This window comes from Asparagus officinalis, chromosome 3 (assembly GCF_001876935.1).
Source record: "Asparagus officinalis chromosome 3, Aspof.V1, whole genome shotgun sequence".
Classification (NCBI taxonomy): Eukaryota; Viridiplantae; Streptophyta; class Magnoliopsida; order Asparagales; family Asparagaceae; genus Asparagus; species Asparagus officinalis.
The window spans coordinates 20,351,605-20,363,091 of NC_033796.1; the positions used below are offsets into that span (position 1 = coordinate 20,351,605).

The 11,487-nt window shown below is 37.1% G+C and overlaps 1 protein-coding gene across 1 annotated transcript; it reads right to left on the bottom strand.

Moving 5' to 3' along the window:
* Positions 854-1,627, bottom strand: LOC109834745. Its single transcript, XM_020402766.1, has 2 exons — positions 1,444-1,627; positions 854-1,347 (listed from the first exon to the last, which is right to left on the bottom strand). Exons 1-2 carry the CDS (start codon positions 1,625-1,627, stop codon positions 854-856), a joined length of 678 nt encoding a protein of 225 aa, XP_020258355.1.

Sequence of the window (11,487 nt, forward strand, 5' to 3'; positions counted from 1 at the left end):
GTAAAGATAATCAATCAGATTCGATTTGTTTTCAACCCTACTTTTTAGAAAAGAGCGATGAACCTTAAAGGCTCTTTAGATTATGTTCTCTCTGGATGTACTGTTGTTGTGACGCCAAACGTTGGCGATGGGTTATTGTTCTGTCGCCAATGCTTTGTCTCTCATCTCTGATGACCCATCGCCAATAGTGACTTTTTTACGAGAGAATTCTGGAACATGTATAAATACATGCTGATTGGTTTTGTTTTTTTAATATGATTTGTATTGATAGTATAATTAGTTTTCTAGTATGGACTATGAATTTATTTGTGAGTGTATAATAATATATTCATAAATGTCTTATATTTATTATTATTTTTACAATACAGAAAAAAATTATTTGACTGGCGTAACATAAAGAATTTGTATGTTTGATTTTTTTTTAAATCTTTATATGCCGCAATATCATCCTTTATCCTATATTTATATATGTTCATGATTTCGTTGGCATAGATAAGTTCTGTAACACTTGAGCAATTCGTAGAGTTGTGCTTAAGCCCAATGGCCCATAAACTGCATCGAGTCTTGAAGCCCAACAACAAAATGGCGTTTCAGAATTAACACCCAAACTCCATATACAAGCTTGCGTTACTGTTTTTTTTTTTTTTTTTTGGTAAATGAAAGATTTTTATTCATCACCAAATGTAAAAATGAATGTACATCATGAATCTCATCATATGTATGAGATATCTAAACTGACATCAAGAGTTCAAAGGAAATAGAACTCAATCAAAAAAAAAAAAAAACACTCCATATAGAAATCTCAGCAACTAACAGCAGCTGAAAACCTGCTAATTGCTCTCCTCAGTGACTGTCATAGTGAAATGATCAATTCTCTGTCTTCTGCCTTGAATGATCCATTGAGAACAAAAGAGTAAATGCAAAGTTTGATATCTTTAGAAAGCTGATCAGCTGACCTTGCTTTCTGCTTGAAAATCCTGAAATTCCTCTCTCTCCATATACTATAAATTGTTGTAGTTAAAGCCATCCTTTTAATCCTTTGATTGAAACCATCCCCCTTCAGTCTCTCACTGTACCAAATCACAAGCTGATTCCAATTACAGGACTGCCATTTGAATCTGAGCCAACCCATAATTTTAAGCCACACTTCTCTTGAATAGCAGCACTCAAAGAAAAGATGGTTTCTGTTTTCAGAACCAGTACACAGACAACAATTGTTAGTGTTCATTAATCCCCTCTTAATCAGTCTGTCAATAGTGAGTAACCTATCTTGGATTGCTAACCAACAGATAAAAGAGTGACTAGGGAAGTTTGTAGTCTCCCAAATTGTTCTATGCCATGGCACAACTGAAGAATTAGGGGAGAGAACATTGTACAATGCTGAAATCTAGATTCTAGAATTGTCTGAGCAAGATTGGATGAGCAGCAACAAGTTATTTACACCTCCACAAAAGTTAACAGCTTTATCTCTGACTTTCAGAATTTTCTTCCATATCCATGAGTCCCAGTTTTTAGCCTGAACATGCCATATATCATCATTTCTTAAGTATGCATTGTGTATCCATTTGATCCACAGACTCTCCTTATTGACATGGATATGCCACATTAATCTCAGCATAGTTGCCATATTCTAATTTGTTGCAGAGTAGATGCCAAGACCCCCATGCTTTTTACTCAAACAGGCTTTTTCCCAAGAAACAAGAGGAATTTTATGCTTTTGGTCTGTTTTGCCCCATAGAAAGTTTCTGCACATTTGATCAATCTTCTGCAATACTCTAACAGGTAGAATATAATTTGAAGTCCAATATATCTGGATGCCAAGTATAGCACTCTTAATAATTTGTAATCTGCCAGCAAAAGACAGAGCTTTGTTTTTCAAACAAGCTTGTAACTGATCAGAGATTCTGTTTAAAAGAGGAGAACAATCAGCATATGATAATCTTTTGGATATCAAAGGAACCCCCAGGTAGTTTATGGGCAGTGTACCCTCTGTGAAGTTCAGAAGATTCCTAATCAAACCTTTGGCATGTTCATCAACACCACTGTAAAAGATCTTACATTTTTTTGGATTTGCTACCAGTCCTGATACTTCACTAAACTCTTTGAAGCAATTGTAAAGAAGCTTAACAGAATGAATGTCACCCTTTGAAAGGAGGAGGAGATCATCCGCAAATATTAGATGAGTGATTTTTAGCTCCCTACACCTAGGATGAAATTTAAAAGATCTATCCTCTTTAAGCATGTCTAATTTTCTTGACAGGAACTCCATACCCAGTGTAAACAAATAGGGAGAGATAGGATCACCTTGTCTCAAACCCCTTTCTCCTTTGAAATATCCATGTAGTGTGCCATTTAAAGAAATAGAGTATTTTGGGGATGTAATGCACACCATGATCCAATTTGTAAAGGTGTCAGGAAACCCCAGTCCAGTAAGCATATCTCTAAGAAAATCCCAACTTATAGTATCGAAAGCCTTCTTGATATCTATACTCATCATGATCCTGGGTGAATTGTGTTTCCTGCCATAGCTCCTCACAATCTCATGAGCCATCAAGATATAACTTGATATTTGCCTTCCTTTAACAAAGGCGCTTTGGGCCTCATTTATCAAAAAACCCATCACTATCTTAATTCTGTTAGCTAGAATTTTTGAAATGATCTTATATAGGCAGTTACAACAAGCAATAGGTCTGAAATCAGAAGGGGTCTTTGGACATTTCACTTTAGGAATTAAAGATAAGGAAGTTGAGTTTATCATACCAAGGAGCTTCCCAGTTCTGAAAAAATCCAGAATTGCCTGTGAAACTTCATCACCTATAATACTCCATGCAGACTTGTAAAAGGACATATTAAATCCATCAGGACCTGGAGCTTTATTATCATCCATGGAAAAAACAGCTTTTTTGATTTCATCCCTAGTCACAGCAGAGGAGAGTGCAATTGCTTGAGCTTCATTTAAACAGACCACTTTGCTAATGACATTATAGTCAGGCTTTGAGGTAACAGTTTTTGATCCCATAAGACTCTTATAAAAAGAGATAATTTCTTGAATGATTCCCTCACCATCAGTAATCTTGTCACCAGCACCATTATACAGTAGATTTACTCTATTGAGATGCCTCTTAGCTTTGATTGAAGAATGAAAGTAACTTGTACTTCTGTCACCTTGTACTATCCATTGTATCCTTGATTTTTGATGATAGAAAGACAATTCACACTCCAACAATCTGTTATAAGTGACTATGCATTCTTTCTCCTGTGCAAACTAAATTGAGAGGATCATCTTGTAGATTGCTTTGAGTTTTGTACAAATTTATCTTTGCCCTATTTACTTGTTCACTTATATTATGAAAATTTTTCCTGTTGAGGTCTTTCAGAGCAACCTTCAGAAGTTTCAGTTTGCTAGCAACAGAGAACATCTTACAGCCAGTAATAGATGTTTTCCAGATAGAAGAGACAGTGGGAATGTAATCTTCATGCTTAATCCACATCTTGAAAAATTTCAAAGGCTTTTTACCTTGAACACAATCATCATAAACTGAAACCAAAGCTGGAGAATGATCTAAACAATTAGGTTGTAAAAATTCCACATGACTGGAATTATAAAGATTTAACCAAGCATCATTTACCAAGGCTCTGTCCAACCTACTCCAAACTCTTGAGTTTGCTTCTTACCTGTTATTCCAAGTAAAATGACAGCCTTCTGTTTTCATGTGAGATAGTTGGCAATCATCAATGAAATCCCTGAAATCCATAGTTTCAGCCTCAATTACCACTGCACCACCCAGTTTATCATCACTACCAGTAATAGTATTAAAGTCACCATAAAGAATCCAAGGCTTATTTCCAGCAGATAACCTGACTTGTTTTAGCTCCTGCCAAAGGTCTCTTCTATTTTCCAGATGATTATGACCATAAATTGAAGTTATAAGATAATCAATCCTGCCATCAAAAGATCTAACCATACAAGTGATATGTTGAGATGATTGACTGTCAATTTGAACTTCCAGACTATTAGGATCCCAAAGAAGAAGAATTCTAGCTTTGCTAGAGTTAAGATCATTTGAATACCACTTCCATGTGTTAGCAATTTTCCTAGTTACAATAGGGAGCTTACTAGTCTTGATTTTTATTTCAAAGAGAGCCATAAAAGAAATAGAATTCTGTTGCATATGAAGCTTGACAAGATGCTGCTTAGAAGACTTATTTAGTCCTCTAATATTCCAAAAAGAAAGATTCATAAACTTGCAAAACCCCCCTGTCCACTGTAGAGGGATTATCATCCATATCTTTAAGATAATCAAAAGAATTTCCCAAACCTCTAAGCCCAGGCTTCTGCATAATGAGTCTTGATTTTATATATAGGTTGAGAGCTTATGGAAACACCCACAAATTTATCCTGACTATGCCTTGCCAGAGAAGATAATGAGTATTTCTCAGAAGTCTGCCCAACAGGCTTGCGTTACTGTTGTATCGTACTAAAACTGGAAACTTATAAATGAGTTGAGGCAGGCAAGTCTATAGCTTAAGATAACTGGATCATAGATTTCATTTTAAATGTGGCATTCATTTTATGATCTGTCAAATTTTATTTTTTATTTTTATTTTTTGGTTTGGAAATCTGAGGTTAATTTTGCAAATGTGTGAGATCTGTACTTTTAACCAAGCTTGTAAATGGTACAGTCATTAGTCTGTCTTTGTTTGTTCATCTTTGTTTATGTTCCTATCTTTGCATGTAAATTAATTTTAGACTACTTGCATGTTTGTAAATGTATATTACTGATTGTTTGTAATTTAGGCTGAATCTTATAGTTCATTTGTTTGTAATGAAACTCTATATGATAATGTAAAGGGTTAAAATTTTGTTCTCTGTCTTCATTTCCTCTTACCAAGGTAGTGAGTTCCTTTTTATGTTAATACTTGCTTTAGGGAAATATAGGCTTGCCAAAAATGACTGAAAATATAAAATGATATACTTGGCTGCTCTAGATTATGCTTATCTAAGAAGGGATTAAACAAATATGTTGAAGTGAGAAAATCAGAGTTCCACTTGTTCCATTCATCAACATGAATTTATATAGGGTTACATATGGGAAATAGGCTAATGGATTAATGGGCCCTGACCCGATAACCCAAATACTAATTCTAACACTCCCCCTCAAGCTGGAGCATATATATCAACTACGTCCAGCTTGTTACATAAAATAGAAAACACCTTAGGAGATGTAGCTTTAGTGAGAATGTCAGCTAACTGTTCTGAAGATGGAGTGAACTGAAGGGAGATCACTTTCTTTTCCCAAGCATCTCTAACAAAATTACAATCAACTTCAATGTGCTTAGTTCTCTTATGAAATACTGGATTCTTTGCAATATAGATAGCGGACTGGTTATCACAATGCATAGGTATAGGACCAGGCTGAGTAAAACCAAGCTCTGTCAACAACTTCTGCAACCATATCATCTCACATGTAGTGTGAGTCATAGCCCTGTATTCTGCCTCTGCACTAGATCGAGAAATAACATCTTGTTTCTTGCTCCTCCAAGTAACAAGATTTCCTCCAATAAATGTGAAAAATCCAGAAGTAGACTTCCTATCTCCTATGTCTCCCGCATACCCAGCATCAGAAAAGGTAAAGATGTGTAAATGTCCATGCTTCTTATACAATAATCCTTTTTCAGGACAGCTTTTGACATAAGCTAAAATCCTCAGAGCAGCAGTCCAATGAACCTCTCTAGGTTTATGCATAAACCTGCTCAATACTCCCACTACAAATGTAATATTAGGTCTAGTCACAGTAAGATAGATCAACTTACCAATTAATCTCCTATATCGGCCTGCATTATCTAGGATAGGACTATTATCACGCCACAAATCCACATTCATCTCCATGGGAGTGTTTGCTAGCTTACACCCTAAAAAACTCATTTCTTCTAATAAGTCCAATTCATATTTCCTTTGAGATAGAAGCAAACAGTCCTTTTGATATGCAATCTCAATTCTAAGAAAGTATTTGGGTTTTCCCATATCTTTGATCACAAAGTGACGTGAAAGGTACTCTTTAGTCTTAGCTAAGGCAGCAAGGTCACTCCCAGTTAGCAGGATGTCATCAACATATACTGTCAGAATCACCAGACCAGTTGTAGTGTGTCAGATAAAGACGGAGTGATCAGATTGACATCGTTTGAAACCGACACCAGATATAGCAGTACTAAATTTCTCAAACCATGCCCGTGGACTCTGTTTGAGACCATAATCGCTTTTTTAAGCTTGCAGACAGTATTCTCCCCCTGAGCAACATGCCCTGGAGGTTGCTCCATATAGACTTTCTCCTGCAAGTCACCATACAAAAAGGCAATTTTAACATCCAGCTGAAATATTGTCCAGTTCAGATTAACGGCCATAGAAAAAAGTAGGCGAATGGAATTGAGACGGGCTACGGGAGAGAATGTCTCAAGATAGTCGACCCCATAGGTTTGAGTATATCCCTTCGCAACAAGACGAGCTATATAACGATCAATCGAACCATCTGTTCGATACTTCAAGGTATAAACCCACCGACAGCCAACGACAGTAGCGCCCGTAGGATTAGATACAAGATCCCAAGTCCTTCTAGAAACAAGGGCATCTATTTCCTCATCCATGACATATTTCCAAGCAGGAACTAACACGGCCTCCTCATATGACCTGGGTAGAGATATAGAGGATAAGGACAAAGCAAACTAACGAGAAGTGGGAGTAAGACGGTCATAAGAAATGAAATCAAATATAGGATGATTAGTACAAGACCGTTTACCTTTCTGATAAGCAATTAGAATATCCAGATCAGAGGAAATACAAATATTAGAAGGAGACAGACCTTTAACGGGAGATAATTGTTCGGCTGGAGCAGAGAGAGGGTCAGAAACTTTTGGACGACGACAATACGTCAGTAGTGGTGGTGGTGCAGATGGCACAGTGGAGGTATTTTGTAGTCCTGGAGAAGACCCATCAGCAGAAGGAACGGAAGCAAGTAATGGAACAGTAGTAGGAGCAATAGACAGAGGAGGCACAGATGGATTGACAGTTGGGGGGTGAACCAGTCAAGGAGAAGTATGGAACTGACTCAAAAAAGGTTACATCTGCAGACACAAAATATCTCCTGGTGGATGGATTATAACACCGATAACCTTTTTGAGTTCGCGAGTAACACCGATAACCTTGCTTTGATACCATGTTGAAGTGAGAAAATCAGAGTTCCACTTGTTCCATTCATCACCATGAGTTTATATAGGGTTACATATGGGTAATAGGCTAATGGGTTGATGGACCCTGACCCGATAACCCAAATACTAATTCTAACAATATACATAATCACAATAGAGAGAAATAAGTGAGCAAAATTTGTATTTGTTATATCCCTTTCTCTTGAATTAAAAGCCCTAAAGATTATTTCTTTTTCTTATGAAATAGATTTTATTTTTTTATATAAAACTTAACCTAAATCCCCTAAAATTTACAGCTCGAATTTGATCATTCAAGCCCCTTTTCAATTTCTCGGGAATCCACGCCTTGGAGGAATGAAACAACATAGATTGCAACTTCTCCAGCTCATAGTCATGTATACCTCCTCTCTTGGATTCAAAGTCCTAAAGGTTGTTTCATTTTCTTATAAAATATATTTTATTTTATTATATATAAAACCCAGTTGACATTCTTTAAAAACTTGGTTATTTTTGAGTTTCTGGACATGGCTACAGAAGAAATAACATAGTTACTAGTTAGAATGGTTCAATATGAATCCATGAATATGAATTAGTAATTTTACCAACAATTAGTAGTAATTTTAAGATTACCAAGGCCTAACCACTCCCAATAGATAGCAAAGCACTTTTACCAACAATTAGTAGTAATTTTAAGATTACCAAGGCCTAACCACTCCCAATAGATAGCAAAGCACTAACAATTGGAACTGAAGCCATGCTTATGTTGGGTACTTGTGTTAAGACAATATATGGTTTTGTGTACCTTTTAAATCTGTTGTAGATCAATAGCACTGCAATAGCACAACAATTTTACTACTTTATATTGAGGATTTATTAAAACTTCGCCTTGGACTACCAGGTCCCCTTTTTTTTTTGGTAAATGAAAGCTTTATTCATCACCAATATGTAAAATTTTGTACATCAAGAATATCCTCACATATGTGAGTTAACAAAAATTACAGCTGAAACTATATACAAAGCATCTCAAAGAATTAACCTCAATAAGAGAAGAAAAAACCCCCAATGAAAAAACAAAACTGAGGGAAAAAAAACATGCACAGGTTTATACGTGCACATCCAGTGCTCAAAATCTCAGAAGCTGCAATAAAGAGAAGCCAAGACACAACTTGTACTCCTCATTTCAACCTTAGATTGAAGCCTCCACATCAAAGCAAAACCTCAACAAAAACAGGATCCTAATTCCACAGGGGCTCATAGTGTCAACACCAGATCTTTGTGTTCTTCCAGGAGCTTACTATTAAGGATGCTGGACAGGATATCAATTTTGATTTCCTTAATCAGTCGATCAGCACCCTTGCTAACTTGAGTGAAAATTCTTACATTCCTTTCCCTCCAAATACTGTAAACAGTAGCCGCCAAAGCCATTCTCTTGATTTTATTTTTGAAAACACTCCCTCTCAACCTGATATTATACCAGTCCAGGAGAAAATTCCAGTCACATGACCTCTAATTGAACCTTAGCCAGTCCATAATACCATTCCAAACTTCACTTGAGAAGCAACAAGCAAAGAATAGGTGATTTCTAGATTCAGTGGCATTTACAGAACACAGGATGCAACAATTTCGGTTGAACCAGGTCCCCTTTTATTAAGTTGTTGGCATCTTTTCTTAGTTGTGTGCAAGTCATTTTTGTAGTTACTTTTGTTTCTTTATATATCAATGACTCCTAAATTTATTTGATTATCCTTTTTTGCAAGGTGACTTTGTGGAAGCTGCTGAGTAGTGTATCGCAATCTATTAGTACTGATTACACTACTTGGTTTAATTTTTTTTTCCTTTTATATGACTTGCAAATGTATCACAATCTATTTGTACTATGATAGCATTTTTTGTATCCGGAAGCAAAGTTAATTGAAACTGTTTATGAATTTAAATCAAGCAATGGTAATGCAAAGTTTATGTCAATGTGATTTGTATCATGTTTTCATGTGATATATTGTTGTACTTGTTAGTATTTTATCACAAGCCTAGCACCAGGTCATGAGTGACAATTGTTAGTTTTAGTTTTTGAAGTTTGGATTAAACTCTACATTTTTGTTCCTTACCGTAAACATATATGTTACACATAGCCTAATATATTATGTATTACATCATATGTATATTTGTCAATAGAATTCTTTTGACTCATTTGTTGAATAAGAATTCTATTTCTAGTTTCTATTTCTCGAATGATTCTATTAGGGCAAAAAAACTCCTAAAAAGTTTGGACAAAAAACCCTCAAAAGGTTGTAAACCCCCCCTCCCCCCTAAAAAGTTTACAAAAAAATATTTAAAAAGTTTGCGAAAAGCCCCCAAAAATGTTTGCAAAAAGCCCTCAAAAACTTTGCAAAAAGCCTCAATAGTTTGCCAAAAAACCCAAAAGTTTACAACCCTAATAGTTTGCAAAAATCCCCCTAAAAATTTACAAAAAATACCCTAAAATATTATATACAAGCTACTATAGTTTCATGGGTAAATGGATGGCCCGTTTATTAAATGGGCGGGCAAAAACCCACCCATTTAGAAAATGTTAAATTAGTCATAAATGAGGTAAATTGGCAAAACATACCCGCTCATTTATGGCACGCCTATTTAATACCCAAACCCACTCACTTAGGGGCTGTTTGGTTCATGTTTTTTAGGTGGTAAAAGAGGGGAAAGCTGTCAAAAATGTCAGCTTTTTGGCAGCTTTCCCCCAAAATCAGCTCTTAAAAAGCAGATTTTGGGGGAAAGCTGCCAAAAAGCTGACATTTTTGGCAGCTTTCCCCTCTTTTACCAAAAAAGAAAACTAATCCAAACAGCCCCTTAACACTCCTGATACAATACAATGGCATTACCGTTCAAATAAGATTTCTAACTTCCTCCTCTCCATTTGAAAAGTCTAACTGCAGTTTATCTTAAAAATGCAATGGTGATGAGTATTATAATATATCAAACTCTCAACAATATAGCAAATGGTACGACCATCCGCCACGATACCTTCATATCAAATTAACTTTCATGGTTTCTGCATTTTTGAAATACTGCATACATGCTTGGTTTGTCTTCTTTGAAGGATAAATCTAGTAAAATACGTTGTATTAACGCCGGCAAGCTGTATATCTATACTTTATTCATGTAGAGGAGAATTAAACGCAAGGACTCTTTATAGAATGTTGCTTTGTTAGGAAAGAATTAAGATTTTCGAGGCTCCTCTTGACCTATCATGATCTTGAACTTTTGACATGGTTAGAGGCCGATATCAATCCTAGCAAACAGAGTGGGACGGATAGTACAATAAGGGCACGTTCGTAGCTCAAAGAGAAGGAGCCCAATCCATATATCACCAAATCAAACAATCAAACAGAAACTAACTCTGTACAATTCAGCCAAACTTGTGTTGGGAATTTAACGCCTAAACCCCTAATGCAACAGAAACACAGAATAGAGAACAGTACACAAGATTTACGAGGTTCGGCAACTGCCTACGTCCTCGGGAACCACACAGTCAATTTCTTATTTAATCTAACAAGAAATTACAAATCTAGAGCAAATCTCTAAACTGAGATTCCTCAAATGAACACTGTAGCTACAGTGTTAATACCCACAATAAAACCCCCTCTTCACTTTTCTCTCTCTTCTTAAATTCCCCTCAACCACTGTTGAAGGCTGGGAATTAAAATCGCTGCTGCGATTTGGGAGAAAGAACGCTGCTGCGTTTTTGGGAGAAAGAACGATGCTGCGTTTTGGGGTTTTCCGCCGCCACTCAGAGAAAAGTCGGAGAGAAGGAGCTGCAAAACCCTAGGGTTGGGGTTGGCTTTTATAGCTGAAGCATTGACAGGCTAGCGACAGCCTGTCGCCAGCGATCCGCTCGGACGCGATGGTGGGAGACGGAGACGCGGACGTCGTAGTTCCAAAACGCGATGGTCGGAGTGTTCGGACGCGAGGGTCGTCGAGCTTGGACGCGATGGTCGTCGAGCTTCTGGACGCGAGGATCGTCGAGCTGCTGGACGCGAGGGTTGGGATTTCTAGCCGCGAGGGTCGCGTTCGCCCCAAACGAAGGTCGCGTTCGCTCCAAACGAGGATCGCGTTCGCCTGCGATGGTTCGCCGTCGACTTCCCTGAGCTTGTCGGAGCTCCTCCGCCGTCGGAGATTGGTATCCACCCCCAACCTAACAATCTCCCACTTAAAGACCAAACCGACGCCAACATGCTATCCCATCGAGCTCCTCTTCTGTGTGGCTCCGCCTTCATCATCTATGCATGA

Excerpts from the sequence above, each read along its gene's own strand:
- LOC109834745 (XM_020402766.1), bottom strand. The coding sequence starts at position 1,627 with ATGGCAACTATGCTGAGATTAATGTGGCATATCCATGTCAATAAGGAG. Across the intron at positions 1,348-1,443 it reads AGCTGTTAACTTTTGTGGAG|TTGTGCCATGGCATAGAACA; the intron begins GTGTAAATAACT and ends CTAATTCTTCAG.